Source organism: Rhea pennata, chromosome 3 (assembly GCF_028389875.1).
Source record: "Rhea pennata isolate bPtePen1 chromosome 3, bPtePen1.pri, whole genome shotgun sequence".
In the NCBI taxonomy this organism is placed as follows: Eukaryota; Metazoa; Chordata; class Aves; order Rheiformes; family Rheidae; genus Rhea; species Rhea pennata.
Window position 1 is genome coordinate 34,062,965 of NC_084665.1, and position 15,620 is coordinate 34,078,584.

Below are 15,620 nucleotides of genomic sequence, written 5' to 3' on the forward strand. Positions count from 1 at the left end.
TGTCATCTTGTCTGCTTTTGACAGGTAAGGCTAACTGATACAAGCTAAGATAAGGCTACTGAACTTCCAGAAAAGCCATAATTGAGCCATGTTTGGATAAGATGGAAAAATTAGAAGTTTTGCAATGAAAAGCTGGAAAATTTTTACTTTAGGTCATCGGTTTGACTCAAGCTCAACACAACAAAACTCAGTTCATGGGCTTCTGCATAGAGCTCTACAGCCTCAGTCAGAAGAACAGTTTCTTCTGCCTTTAATAACATAACTGTAAAATCCACGGTTGTGTGACCTTAAACTGATCAAACCCTGTAACCACGTGAAGACTGAGGAGCACGTTGGTGGGAATGGGCCTGCTTTGTAGCAGACACATATAAAGATGCCCAGACAATTCAGTGCCTGCAGTTTTGCAACTGTTAGGGCTTCCCCCTGCCCCATAAGACTGCACCTATACATTTCCCAGAATTTAGCCTCCACATAAGAGATATGTCTTGTGACACACGTGCTACAGTCTGTCAGAGGAGACACACTGAGCCAACTCATGAACACCAGAATGTTTTTTGTTGGTGGTGCCACTTTCATGGAAGATAAAAATATTAGGGTGAGTTTCATGTTTTCTCATACATACAAGTCAAGTAACTATTACACCGACCACCACTTCAGATGGCGCAAGTTACTCTGTGTGTGTTTGAGGATGCAGGGGGAGGGGGCAGCAAACAAGACCAAATATAGACACGATTGAGGTATGTCAATAGGACAGGAGGGGTAGCTTACATTATTGCTGATCTTGCTATTCTACCCAGGAGCCTGAGGACTTCAGACTGCCAAGGTCCTTTGTTTGACGCAATTAATCAGCACTAAACACACTTGGAAACATCTTCAGTTCAAAAATAATTGAGAGTCCAGAGGACAGATAGTTACACAAACACTTTGATTTCTTGGATGAGTCTGTGCCCTGCCATCAGCAGAAAAACATCTGGCTGGAATAGCTTAGCCCACAGAAGAGAAGCACAAAGCTTGCCAGCCCCCTACAGAGAAGCAGTTTAACTTAGTCACTTACATGCCTGTAATGGGGTCATGGTGCCTGCAGGTGTACATCCTACCTATTACCAATTCAGTTATGAGTACAGAATGATTTACAGCAAATCAAGCTTACTCCTCTAAAGTGAATTTGTTCCTCTATTGGGGGCAGGACATGTTTCATGAGTTGTAAACATCAACAGTACAAAACAGGGATCTTTCCAGTTAAAAAGTGGCCGAACTAACAGCCAAATAGCTGTTAATCAAGTGATTCTCATTTTGTTTTCAAAACTCATGCCCGGCATGCAGTAGATCTTAAAGATGGCTAGTGGTAATGTTAAACAGGTGTGCTGTTTTTAAACAGAAACAGGTGAACTGATTAAAGAAGAAACTAAAGCAGATGGTAAAATCTTTCAATTTAGAACCTGATAGAGGCATCTCCTAGAGCCTAAAGCTAATATGAGAGACAGCAAATTGAAGTTGAATTATAACCCCAAAACTGACACTATAGAAATTTCATCTCAGTATCTGCTACAAAGACTGCACTGACTTTCTTACAAGTTATGCAGATCCAGGCACTCTTTCTCCTGCTGCCAGAGACAATCCAATTCAGGACAGCATACAATTCATTCTCTGCTTCACACTTCCCCAAGTTACAGATCCTGGCATCAGAACTGAGGAAGTAAATGTGACCAGAAGAAAATATAGTGCCCCTTTCTCAACTGCAGCACATTCATTCATAGCACAGATATTGACAGTGGGGTGTATTTATGCAGCAGCCTGACTGGTCAGATGGGGGAAAAAAAGGATCTTTGCTGAAAATCCTTCCTCCTTCTCCCCTTACCCATACATCTGTTGGCAGTCTATGGAAGCCCAACTGCTTGAGTCATCTTCAAGCAATGTCAAAGCTCAACAACTACCAGATAACTTCTGATGGGGTACTTAGCCTGCCTCCCTCTATCCCTTCTGGCTTCATAAATAATCTCTATTGACTCTGCAGAGTGATTCATCACTAATCTCCCCAGGACACCTCAACTGATTTAACACCAGCTTCGCCTGCAGATATCAAGTGCATTATTGTTTTGTCCTCTTGGAGGAAGCCAGCAGTCTGACTTGGAAATGCCTGGGAGACATTTTGCAGTTTTGCATCAATTTGCTTTACAGACATCCAGTGCTCACTCATTTTTCCTCCTTAAAGATAGCCATTGATTTAAGTCACAGCAAACTCCCTCCTTCATCCCCCTCTCCCCTAATGGATCAACATAGAAAACTCATCACTCATTAACCATCTCCTTTTGTAACAGAAAAAGTGAGTCACTCATGGACTTGTTCCCTGGATCTTGCTTAGCTTTTGAGAAAGAAGTGTGGTTGTGTGCTACCAGAGAATCCTGAATTCATAACTACAATTCAATAGCTACATTAATCTCTTACCAAAGGGATCAGATTCCCCTTCTTCCTTTTACCTTGGAGAAGGGAACTGATTATCATCTATCAAGACCACTTTCCTTTTCAAACTGAACTGAACTCCTTTCAAAAGATGCTAGCAGTAGTAGCTGTTACAGTGAGAGACACTGACTGTTTGGAGAAAAAGCAGCAGGGAAATAGCCCTTCTCCCTTCCCTCACACATGCACATGCCCGCCTGCCCCACACACATATGCACGTATGCACATACACTTCTCATCCACACACTTAGCTGCATCCTAAAGCCAATATCCATGGCTGATTCAAATCTTAGCTTTTATTGATTGCAGATTTCTCCATCTTCACAGGCCCCTAGCCAATTCACTCCCAAACTCAGTGACTGGACATAAACCTTCTCTAATTCCTTAGCTCTCCTAAAGTTCTGCACTACAACTGCCAAGCTACAGGCAGACATTAAATAACTACATTTTAGGAATACTCACTGTTGCTACCCTAAAAAGGCAGGAAAAGGAGATCTCTCAACTCTCAGAAGTGTTTAGGAATGTCAAGCTGGTCTAACTGCAAATTTACCCACAAGACAAAAATATAGCCACTCTCTTCACATCCTCTTATCTCAGCTGCTTATCTTGTCAGTGGAGAAGAGAGACAATGTCCTAACCTTTTGATGAAAATAGCTGGAACATTTTACCAGGTATGTCTTGTCCCATTATATCAACATGCTGGGCAAAATTCACCTTTTCAGCACTTCATTATGGAAGTATTCTGCTAAATGCATAAAGAAACAGACTTTTCTTTTCTTTTATTCCTTCAGCAGAAAGCTTATGAGTGACCAAGCTACTCTGCATCTAGATGCTCATACTTTCCGATCACAGAGGACCTGAGAATGGCTAACTTCCCAAGCCAAGCAGAGCAAAGCAAGACTAAATTTGGGAACCCCCAAATTACAGTTCCAAACTGATGAGACAATAATTTGTCCTTTATTGCATACAGGGCTCAGCCCCAACTACAAGTTGCTAGTTGTGATCTAAAATAGAATGTCACTGGCTAATATGTTCTATTTAAACTTGGGGTTTCTCATACTGTGAATAGCAGTTAGAAACATTTATCATGTGCCTTAACTTAAAGGGGAGGGGAAAAAAAAAGAAAAAAAGAAAATCCCTCCAGGAAACAAGGAGGTAGTGCTTTCTCCCTGTTTTTTTTCAAGACAGCACAGAGAAGAACTGAACTGCTAACCCCAGCGAATTTCTCCGTTTCTGTATCAAGATATGATCTGTAACTCCAGTTAGCATACTGCTTGGAATCTATCTTCAAATAAAAGTGAACACTGTATCACCATGTGACAGCACACAGGGCCTTGGGGGCAAGAAGAAGCAGCACAGAGAGACTGGTATTGGCTGAATAGCTTGTACCCTAAATGTCTGGATTGAAACAGTTTAGCAGCACTGAGGAAGCAGAGTTATGTGAGAAAATGCCCTTCAGCATCTTAGTTGAAGATGCACTATTCCCTTCTCCTTCATTGACAGATGCCCGAAGTCACAAACATTGATAAAGATGCATGTTAAGCCTGATTCCCAGTATCTAACCACTGTCATATTCAGATTAAAAACTTACTTTCTGTAGTCAAATTCTGCATTCTGCTAATATTGTATTTATGGCATTTTGCCAGCACTCACTTGTTCTTCAGAAGGTTACTGCTGACCAGCTGGGCCACAGAAGTAACAAACATAACTCAGAACAAGTCCGATATAATGATTTTTCCAGGATCTTAGCAAAATAACTTGCTCAATAAAGTGTCACAACTATATGTTCAGCCTTCTTCTTAATAACACCACCTCTCTGGAGCAATTCACAGAGCAAGACAAGAAATACATGTCTTGGGCATGAGGTAGTGTAAAGATGGTACAACAAAAATACCAGAGCAGTACAAATACTACCCATTATTTAAATTATGGGCCAAGAGAGAAGCCATACTGGTGAGAGAGATCAGAGAAATTTCCAGCTGAGAGGTGAAAGCAGGGAAGCACAGGGATCTGGAAAGGTTCTTCCAGACCACATAAGTCTGACAGTAAATCTCTAGCCTTGGAAACTGAAAACATCAGGAAAGTCATGAGGGATAGCAATTTCTCAATGTGACAAAGTAAGTGCATGTTGGAAACACCATTAAGAAAGCCAAATTTGAGACTGGTGGAAGCCTAGACTCACCACAGAGAGATGGTTCCATGTCCTAGTAGAATTATGGCCTGTACAAAATACTGTGAGATAAACTGATCTCAAACCCATTTGAACCTTTTATAGCTGGGCTATGGGACAGAGCTGGGTTCTGGAACCATCAGACTCCATAAAACAAGGACAATTACATCCTCCCACCACAGGAAAACGAAGAGAAGTGGCTAGCAAGTAGCTGAAAGAGGGTTTTTATGAAAATAGAGATGAGAATAGGGAGAAAGGCTTACAAATCTGTTAACTGTCAGCAAAAATCAGCTAACAACTTAATTTTCATCTCTTTTGAGTCCACCATGCTCCAGTCTCTCTGCAAAAGAAAGCAAAAGACATCTATTCCTCACTCTAGCTAGATTTTGGCTTGTTGGACCATACGAAATATGAGCTCTGCCTGACCCCTTCTAATACAGTGTTAGTAAAACAAAAACATTCAAGTAGTGGAGGGAAAGAAAACCCAACCCATGCAGCTATTTTACTTTAAAGGACATGACAGCTTAGTGTAAACAAAGGGGGAATAAACTACAGGGATATAAGCATAGTAAGAGTCAATTGGGAACAGCTGTTGGCAGATATTGTGGCAACCTGGAAGATGGGGCTGCAGCTTAGGATTGCACAAATTTTCTTTGTTTGTCACCATTTTTAAATCTCTTCTCACTGCATGTGTGTGCACACCCTCATGCACACATGTGTAAGGTGCACTGTAGGAGCAGCAGGGGCACGGCACCAGCCAGGGATCACTTGGCTGGGAGTCTCTCCCCCTCAGGAAAGGAAAACAAATGCAAAAAAGGAAGAAGCAGGGTTATGAAAGAAACTGCAAAGAGGTCTAAAATCCTTTCAATTATCATCTGCAGTCAATTCCCCCAACTGCTAGCAGAAAAATGCATGAATTTAGAGGTGCCGTTTTAGTTCCCAAAGATCTTTTGCTCTTCTAGTTGCCTGTACACAGAGGTCTGAGGAGGAACAGTAATCCTAGGTGAAGCTGTAAGATGTTTCTGACATCTTGGGCCTTAACACTGTCCATTCCAAATGTTAAATGATCTAAGCCAGTGATAGACCTGGTGACAGACATTTCTCATAGCATAGCACAGTAAAGTTAACAGGGCACAATACAAACTCATGTCCTCAGGGACAGTGAGCTCAGTCTCCAAGACCATCCATCATTCATGCTAGGCCTGCTAACAATAAGATTAGGATATTTCTCACTAGAGTAGCTGACAATCTTGAAACAAATTTTCATCTCCAGTTTGAGTCCAGATTAGCAAGTTGAGGTGGGCTAGCTTGGCGGTACACCTGGAGTGAGTACATTCTGTATACCCTGGAGTGCAAGATTTATGCTTCAAGGCCACTTTGTTAAAGACAGCAGAAGGGAAGACAAACCACATAGACTGTCCTCTCCCTCCCACCTTTTAGAGAGGATTCCTCTCAGGTAAGAACAAGCCAGACTTGCAAGGCAGAAGAGGTGAACCCGGGAAGAGCATGTACTGCTGAGCCCTCCATTGCTCTTGTTTTGGGGATAGAAGGTGTTTAAACATAAACATCTAGTATCATACTAAGACATGGGCTACCTTTCTGGAACCTCCTCAGCCCAGCCACCCTACACATTACATTGTCACTCTAGGAAGTGCTCCTTGTGCTTATATGAGTTAACCTGAACCTCAGACACACTTTAGCAGGTCTGTCAAACAGCATGAAAATCCTGTTGCCCTCCTACCTCTGTACTCTCTGTGCCCCAGCCTGCAGCCAGCTGCCAACACTAGCAAAGACACACAATAGGCAACTACTGCAGAGAAAGAAACATAAACCTTCCCCTACAGCTGGTTTAGATGGGGCAGGGGGTCCTGCTGACATGTAGGCTAATGCCACATAAGTAGCATAATGAAAGCCTCCATGGGTTTCACTAAGCAATGGAAAGAACTCATTCCAGTCCTGGTGGTCTGGCTGCAGCTTTACTTTTAACCATTGATTTGCTAGGGTAGAGAAGCAATCATATCCATATGAATATGTGGTTTCTGCTGATCAATGAAACAGTTTTTTTGCTCAGTACTGCCAAAGCTTTCCCAGTATCTCTCTGGAGCCCTGCTGTTGTCCTTCCTCTGGCAGGAAAGGCAACCTTCTCTGGCAGATCAGTGCCTGGGCAGATCTGCTGTACAATGACATATATCCAGCCCAGCCCTCACGTTGTTAGAAAGGCATGAAAAGCATACAGAGGGTCCTGATGTCACAGCATTTGAAGACATAAAGGTGATTGCAGGAGCAGGTAAAGGCATCTTCTGCCTTCCAAAACATAACTTAGAAACACAATTACAAAACCACAGAGAACAGAGCCAAATGACATACACAGAGCATGGGGGAACACATCACTTAGAGGGAAGCCAACTAGCTGCTTTCTTCTGCCTAGAAATACTGATAGGTTTTTGATCATGAGAGTCTTTAGATACTTCCTGGTTTTTATGTCTGTCTGTTCAACGTACAAAATGTGTGTGTGTGTGTGTGTGTGTGTGTGTGTGTGTGTGTGTACTGACTGAGCTAACACTCTATAGAGGTAGGCACTTTTATGACCCTGCAAGAGAATTATCTCTTACTCTCTGCACAGGAATTAGCCAGCAGAACTAGGTGAGAAAATGAACATGTTTATCTGTTTAAGTCTTGCCTCTACAGTAACCACAGAATACACTGTGAGCTAAGGCTTTGCACACTTACTTGGAAAGGAGAATGACACAATTCTGGGCCCTCCGGCCATCAATCACAGAGAGCTCTTTCACCTTTCGTGTGGAGAGGTAAAGGTCTTCTGTTGAACCCATCTCTTTCTGCATATAATTCAAAAGTGGGAGGAAAACAATCAGTATCATGTTTTTCCTTATCCACTCACCCAACACCAATACACTGAGTGTAATGGACAAAAAAATCCATCCCGATTTGATAGGAAAATCCACCCACATGGCAAGAAAAGGAGACACAGAAGACAGAAAACACATAGGCAGATCCTGTATTACTCAACAAACAGAAGCCATTCATTACCACCTGTAAGATCATCTTGGTTTGCAAATACTGGACCTGATTCTGATCTATTGGACTCACTTCATTAACAGTTACATGAGTGTAAAACTGGCATGACAGGAAAACTGGGCACATTATGGTAAAGCCCACTGATGTCACATGACATCACTTAGCAGATGCCTTCTGCGGAAGCTGCATGGCATTCTTGAAAGGTTGCAGCCCGGTCAGGAAAATTCCTCCCATCATCTCTTAAGGCTGTCACTGGAACATGGACTAGTCCGATCCACATCACATGAAAGACAAAAATAGTAGGGCAAGATGGCATTCATCTTACCACATGTAGCTTACTAAATGGTCCACATCTACATCTGAACTAGCCTCCCTTTTTAAAGGTAAATTACCACCATTAATCATGGAGAAGTAACTCTTTTTCAAAGCATTCTATAAGTGCCCACTGCCAAACCCATCACCTAGAAAAGCTCTAGAAAGAAGAATTTGGCATAGCACATGGAGAGAAACTAACTGCAGATCTGCTTGGACCATTCAGGAGTCTCTGCCTCCTTGTCCTTTCTACACAACAGAGTCTCAGGTTTTGTTGCACTTCCAGAGATTGGCTTTCTGTACTTACTTCAAGTGTCTTTTAACCTTTCCTTAAAGGGAAGCAGAGGTAATGATAGAATGTGATAATTCTGGATAACAGATCTCTAGTTTCCAGCTCCCCTTTCTCTATTGGTAACAAGACATTTTTTTCCCCTGCCAGTTGCTGCTGGAACTACTTCAAAATGCCTTTCCATGATATCCATATTGTCATATCTAGAGATTTTGGCAAAATCAGTATAATCTAGTTTTGAATGCATCCATCAAATTAACGTGACTTCTTTCTTGGGACCTAGAAGCAAGCATACTGGGTCAGACAAAAATGTCTGACCTACCTACCTACCTACCTCCCTCAAGATCCTGTCTCTAAGATGGGGTAATGGGGTAAGACCATAGCAAGTATACAGTGGTGCTTCTAGAATTCACTCCATGGACCCAACGCTCTGCAGCTCATGGCTTACGAACGTCAGCTTCTGATTTAAGTTACTAATTGCTAGTATGAAGTTTCTGAAGGATTTACTACTCTCTCGATTCATCCACTTCAACAGATTTTGACACTCATCTATTTGACAGTTAAATGTAATTCACAAAATTTACACTGTTACTTCTCATTTAATTTCTTGGTACATTCACCTACAATGAGCTTGTGTTGTTCCTGGATATACAAAGGATTTATAAACCCATGCACAAATATGCTGCAGTGAGCCACCACAAAAACTAAGTATCATTTATAAACAAGTACAGTGCACCAGCTGAAGACAAATACACACACACACACAAATACACACTATAGCAACACTGGATGTGCCCAAAATACATCTTTTTTCTGCCAGAAAAAGATTGTAATGCTACTGGATACATCAAAAAGCACTTCCAAGGTGGAGGGTCATTGCAGGAACAATGGGGCACTTGGCAAGTTTATGAGTTCTGAGATAGTAACTAAAAAAAGTGGAGAGCATGCACCCTCGGCACATTTTATCTGACACACAGAGATGTCAAAGATTTCCTGAGTTTCCTCAGTTTGTGGGGAGGAGGAAAGAAGAACAAGAAGACAGACAGCTGTTGAGCAATGAAAGTCAAAAAGCTTTTGGTTGGTCTGTGCTTTGTTTCTGGGTTAGAAGCTTTGCTGTACCTCACCAGCTAACACTTGCAGACAAGCACACCTGGTAAGTATTATCCAGTACCCATCCCAAGGAAAGAAAACAAATTTTTTCAGAGGTTGGCTGTGCTCTGTGTGAGTGTTCAGACAGTCTCCCCTAAAGCCATACAGCAGTCCTAGCCCTCAAATTTCAATACAGATGAATACCTGAACTATTCAGACACAGCCCACTCCTTGGTCATAACAGGCCCAGTCCAATCTAAAAATATATTTTCTTACTCATATTGAGGATACAGATATTTATAGATACTTTGGGTTGTGCATAAGCAAAAACAGATGAAGCCTCAGGTTTTACCAAAGGCAGATTGCAAGTTTAGTTGAAGGAAACCAGACTGCATATGGACTATCTGCATTTTCTTAGACATAGAAGAGGAGGAGTGAGGGGACAGTAGTGATCAATTTTTGTCAGCTAGATCAAGCACACAAATTAAGAATAAAAGAGCTGTTTTCAACCTAGCAGGCAAAGTCTCTAAGTCCTATCCCATAATTTTTACTTATTATTTTTTTCATATGGGACATTTGGTTTTGTTATTCAAAAAGAAGATTTGAAATATGAATTTCAAATTCAAAAATCATCAAAAAATTCTCTGTTGGGCTGACTAAAGATGTGGAACATGCTCCTTATATTGCAGCTCTGTTTCAAAATAGTTTGGTTTTGGTGAACTGCAAAACATATAATCTGGTACCACTGTAGCACACTAGGTTCCAGTAATTATCAATACTTTAGGGAACTATTTCTACTACATGGACTTTTTTCATGGTATGCCCTGACATGATGAAACACAGTAAATGGCCCAGAGCCATGTACTAGCTTTCCCCAGAGGCAGAGGTTCTGATAAGACTTTCCAGCCACAGTTCTCTGAGCAGTCATAGTGAGGATTGCTGTCTTCCAAACTCACCAAAGACACTTGTGTTGATACCTGAACAATCCCATTTTGAGAGCCTTGCTCTTCCCAAAAGCATCTCCCTCGATGAATAAAGTGAGAAGCAGCCAGTTTGAAGACATGTAGGCAGTCTCATGTCTCTACTTCATTGAAACATCACCTCAGTTCTTCACCAAACTTTCTAAGGGTTTTGGCAGTCCTAGATGAAGTCGACTTTCCTCTAGTCTAACCCTTCTATTTCTTAGCTAACACAAGCCTTTTTTCCCAACCTTCCACAGGAAAAAAGTCTTCATTAGCAGGAGGTTTGTGGCTAGTGAATATATCTGGAGACTTCAATCCTGTCCAAAGCAGAGGCACCACAGATGGGAACAGTGGGAATGAAGGCTGCCTTACAGCTCCGGTTTTTCTCAATTAGAGAGACTATTACTATAGTTAAGGAAGAGTTCACATTGGCATTCTGCCCTGTTCCTGGTCTTTTTGCTCAGGATCATCAAAAGAGGACTACAGAGACATCGGCAAAAACTACAGTGAGACAAACAGTTAAGTGAAAGAATGGGAACTACTCCTTCCTATCACAGAGCTAATACAACTAAAGGAATCATTTTTTTACCACCTTCCCCACCCAGACAGCAGAGGTGCAAGGGCATATGAAAGACTGACATGAGATAAGCCCATGGCACTGTAATGGCATGGCAAGTGATTCATCTTCCACACACTGCGAGGACAACAGGAGGCAGACAATGATACTCACCTGCTTGCAGGAGGAGGGGTTAGTTAGCAGGTCCTATGCAGGCAGCAGCCACAAATAACAAAGAAGGAAACATGCCAAAATCAGTCACAGAGAAAAAGATACCAAGTTCAACAAGGCAGCTGAATTTAGAAACACACTGTATTCTAAGAGAATAAAATGCTTCCAGGTAATACTGGACTAGACGGTTTAAAGGTATTTCAGCATTTCTTTGCATATTTTAAGCCAGCAGGTGTTGGGAAATTAGAGTTCTAGATCTCTTTCTTTCTGAAATGAAAACAAATCAGTATCCAAATCATACATCTCCTCCATTTTGAAATGCTGATGAGGATGATGCTTAAAACTAGTCCAGAGCCTTATTGAAAGAATTGCCAAAGTCAAAAATGAGGGTCAGTTCTCCTCTCCTGATACGCAAGCACAATTTATCATTAATTTATTTCAATATCACATTATACTGTTGAACAACTTTTGGCCAAGTATCTCAAAAGCAGTCAGTAACCAATAAGCAAGCCTCACAGCATGACTGGGTGATAGACATCAACTATTTCGTAACATATTCCATACTACAGAAAACATCAGATGTACTGAATCAAAAGGTAAATATTATAATCAGATTTGTAGCAAAGTCAAAAGACAAGTGTAAGAACTTTTGGTCCAGCATTCTATACACTGGACAATTCTGCTTTTCCTCATAGCCATGAAAGAAAGATACACGGGGCTTGAGAGAGGAGAACAGACCCTTTGTCATTAAAAAATGAAGAAGAAGAAAGAAAAGAAGCTGTTTCATATAAATGAAACTGAAAAAAATATTAAAAAAATGTTAATAGCAGCAAAGAAAGAAATCTCTTCATCTGCACTCTTTCTACATTTCAGATGCAAAAGAGTGGGGCTTTTCTTTGACATTTTTCTTTACAGACATTTGGATGAAGTTTAAAAGTCAGAAACCCAGAGTAAATACATACTTGGCCAGAGTGGAATATTTCCAAAAAATAAAAGAGAAGAATTCAATACGAAGTGTGAATCAACTGGAAAAGTCCTCATAGGTTTTTGATTCAAAAGCAATTTTGGTTGCCTGGCCTTTAAAAACATGAACATTGATGAGGATTTGTTGATTGGAATCCAGTTTGCATTGGGGTGAGCATGGATGAAAAAGAAAATATCACTTAAAGTAATAACAGTGGAATATCCGAAGAAAAAAGAATAGGAGTGTAAAAGCAAAACGAAAGCTGGAATGGCATCAATACACCTAAGTATAAAAAAAACAAGAGTAGCTTACATAGGTGATAATCTAGTGTCATAAAGTATTTTTAATAAGGATATAAAAGGACTGTTCTGAGACCCACAGAGGTCACTCTGATGATGGCTCCATTCCAATGGGAAGGGGTTATGGTCAGGTTAGTTTACAGTTGAATAGGTCAGACTGCTTTTCAGTGGTTGGTAATGCAGCCATAAATATTGTTTCTAACAGACCTGGCAGATCAGGATAGCTTAAGTTTTGGATTTTGAGGCTGAAAGGAGACAAGGCTTTGGAAGGTCACTTCTAGTGTGGAAGCCTGCAGTGTTTGTACCTGAAATGCTATGTATTGACACAAAAACACTGCATTGAAATGGTACCTTGATGCTGCTAAGACTGCTTTTCTGTGCAGATGAGAGCCTAGCTACTTGCATGATAACTGCTCACCGCTACATCAATGCTGGTTGCACAATTCCTAATTACAATCTCATACAGCAGTGAAGTTTCTTTCTTCCTCACTATGAACTAAGTTCTTATTTCAGTGAACGAGATCCAACAGGAAGAGAAAGAGAGGGATGCACTGAAACAGCAATAGCTATTTGCAAGAGCAGAATGAGAAGTGAAATCCCATCATGCAGTGGGTAACATCACATTCTTCACAGTTCAAGTTGGGATGCTTATCTAGATAGCTCTGACTTAGTAAATCAGAAGAGTTATTCATTACATTTATTAAATTAATCATTAGATGGAAAAAATGACAGAGAGAAAGAGAGAGTGAGAGAAAGAAGGGAGTGGATGGAAAAGTCCAAAGACAAGGGCTTCATTTATTAATTCTAAGGTACTGAGTAAGTTAATCATAACAACAATGAAGTAATCATCAGCATTATAAAGTTTAATCATAAAGGCTGTTTATGGCAATCATGTCTAACTTTTTCCCTAAAACACCAGAGCAGTAATCTGATTCTGCAGAGTGGGAAAGATTGAATTTCTCCAAACATATTCCAAATGCAAAGGAAAGCTGGGGGAGTTCAGGGAGTGTAAGTACAGTCCCTCCCCTGCTAAATCTCATTCAGTGGAGACAGACAGATTGAATGTGACTTGCTTTCCAAGAAAAAGAGGAGGAGAAAAAGACATTCTAATAAATTGCTGCTTTTAAAGTATGTTGTTTGTGTTATGATCTGTAATTCAGACAATTTCTGTCACCTAGCCACTTGGGTCAAGAAGCTGTTTAGGGAAAAAAGAGACAAAGCAAAAGATAGCTGATTAAGTCACCTTGCTTAGTACTCAGGCAACTACAGACTTTGTCCTTAGTTGAATGGGAGAAATAGAAAGACAGTTATCAAGCATGAATATAAAGCTCAGAAGCTTTGGGAAGCCAGTGGCTGCTGCTCAGTTTGGGGGCCGTTGTCTCTGATGCTGCCTATTATCACTAAGTTGATAATAGAAACTTACGCTCTTCCTAGTAAGTCCTCCCTATCTGTTTCAGTGTGATTTTTTGAACAGTGGCAGAGCGGCAAACAGTGCAGTCTGACTGTGGGTGGCAAAGACACAGGCCACTGTAATGTGTACCATCCTCCTCCAGAAATTCAAGAAAGCCAAGGTGTGGAAGAGAGTCCACCCATACCTGGTGTCTCTGATATGCTGAGAACATCTTTTCAAAGTCTTCTAGATCCAGCACCTTGAATGCCTTTAAATCATCAATTTCATTCCAGATTGTGCCATGGATTCTCTCCTGAAAGAAAAGGTTGTATTTTAATGAGATACAACACAGTAAAAACTTCTAGCTAAGCACATCCAAACTGTTTTGGACAGATCACAGTCTGCTATCCACTTAATACATTCCTATACATTGCAGCTGTCATTTTAGAAGGTACATTTTATTTCTAAGGTCAAAAGAGAAAAAATATTGTCTTTTTTAAAAACATACTGAGTATTTTGTATTTTTCATCACAGCAAGCTTCTGACGAAAGGTCACATTCCAAGATTAGCAGACCTCATCTCAACAATCATGATCCCACAGAATGTTCCATTTCAAGAGCAGCCCTCTGTCTAACACAATGATGGTGGTCATGCTGAAAGAAGTGTTACGATGCTGAGGAAGGGCACTGATACATGACAAACCCCAGACACAAGTTTTACCATTGAAAATTTTGCCAGAGTCTAGTGTAACCTCAAAGGGTATGTGTTGTTTCTATTCTGCCTGCCTATGAAAGCAGTTTAAGATTTTTTTTTTCCAAGGCTCTGAGTCTTTGAAGTCTAATTGTTTCTTACTATGTAATCTTTATTGTTCCATGAGTCCTTTGTCAACTCAAACAGATACAAAATACATCCAGATCTCTGAAAGACCACCATCAACTCTAACAAAAGTTCACAATCCATGTGATATAGTATGTGAATGCTGGGAAATCCTAGCTGTACGGTATATAGATGACCAGTGCGGATGGAAGAAACACTACACTTGGCAGATACAGACTTATCCTTCAACCTTGCTCTCCACCAACCCTGGACCAATTATGTTCTCATAGTACATGAATTAGCTAATCAGCAGTCATCCTCAGCTAGGGATTTAGGGTCTCCTGCTTTCTCTCAACACAGTTGCCCTTGCCACCAAAGAGGACACAACAACAAGTTTTGGGCCATCTACCATTCAGAAGTGGAAAAGTTGCTCTTCAGAGTTGACACCACTACCTTCCTGTACATTTAGCGAATGAAGTACATTTAGTGTACTTTATTAACAGGAAAAATAATAAAAGCGTTGACTAAAAGGAAAAGGAATGGATAGAAGGAATTGTAAAGAGACCTGAGCAAACCCTGGAGATCAAGAGCACAGATGCAGAGAAAGCCAGGAACAGCAAGTAATGGCAAAGAAACCCTCAAACTGGCTCCAGCTCTAAAGTACCTGACTTGCACCTATGAAGTAAAGTGTGTTAACACGTCATTATCAGAACTAATTAGGAACAGGCTCCATTTCCCATACACAGTCATCAAAGGAATGAGTGAAATGTGCTAAGCCACAAGGCTCAAGGAGCAAGGAAAAATACCTGATGGGAGGACGAAACAAGGGGGAAATAAAGGTGTGAAATGTTCTGGAGGAAATTCCTGACAGGGCAGACACTGTAGAGGAAAACCAACACCCTCCCTCCAGGGGCAGCATGTGAATGCCTCAGGATAGGGAGGGAGGGGTGCCTGACTAAAATTGCTGAAGTATTGTTTACAATGACAGCATATACTGAATGGGAGCGACGCTCACCCAGACACAGGCTCACCAGTATAACTGTAACATTCCTTACAATCAGTAAGGCCTTGCTTTCCGTAATAGCAAAACATCATGACCTTGTGACTAC

At 41.0% G+C, this 15,620-nt stretch overlaps 1 protein-coding gene across 8 annotated transcripts in view; it reads right to left on the reverse strand.

Annotated features, from left to right (window-relative positions):
* The window catches only part of DAAM2 (dishevelled associated activator of morphogenesis 2), a 212,752-nt gene that overhangs the window by 30,989 nt on the left and 166,143 nt on the right, over positions 1 to 15,620 (reverse strand). For 7 of the 8 annotated variants that reach the window (XM_062571966.1, XM_062571961.1, XM_062571963.1 and 4 more), the window contains 3 exons: positions 13,901 to 14,008; positions 11,046 to 11,078; positions 7,358 to 7,464 (listed from right to left, as the gene is read on the reverse strand). In XM_062571966.1, coding sequence (XP_062427950.1) covers positions 7,358 to 7,464; positions 11,046 to 11,078; positions 13,901 to 14,008 — 248 coding nt within the window. The remainder of the gene's footprint in view (positions 1 to 7,357; positions 7,465 to 11,045; positions 11,079 to 13,900; positions 14,009 to 15,620) is intronic. The other variant, XM_062571965.1, reaches the window with a different exon arrangement.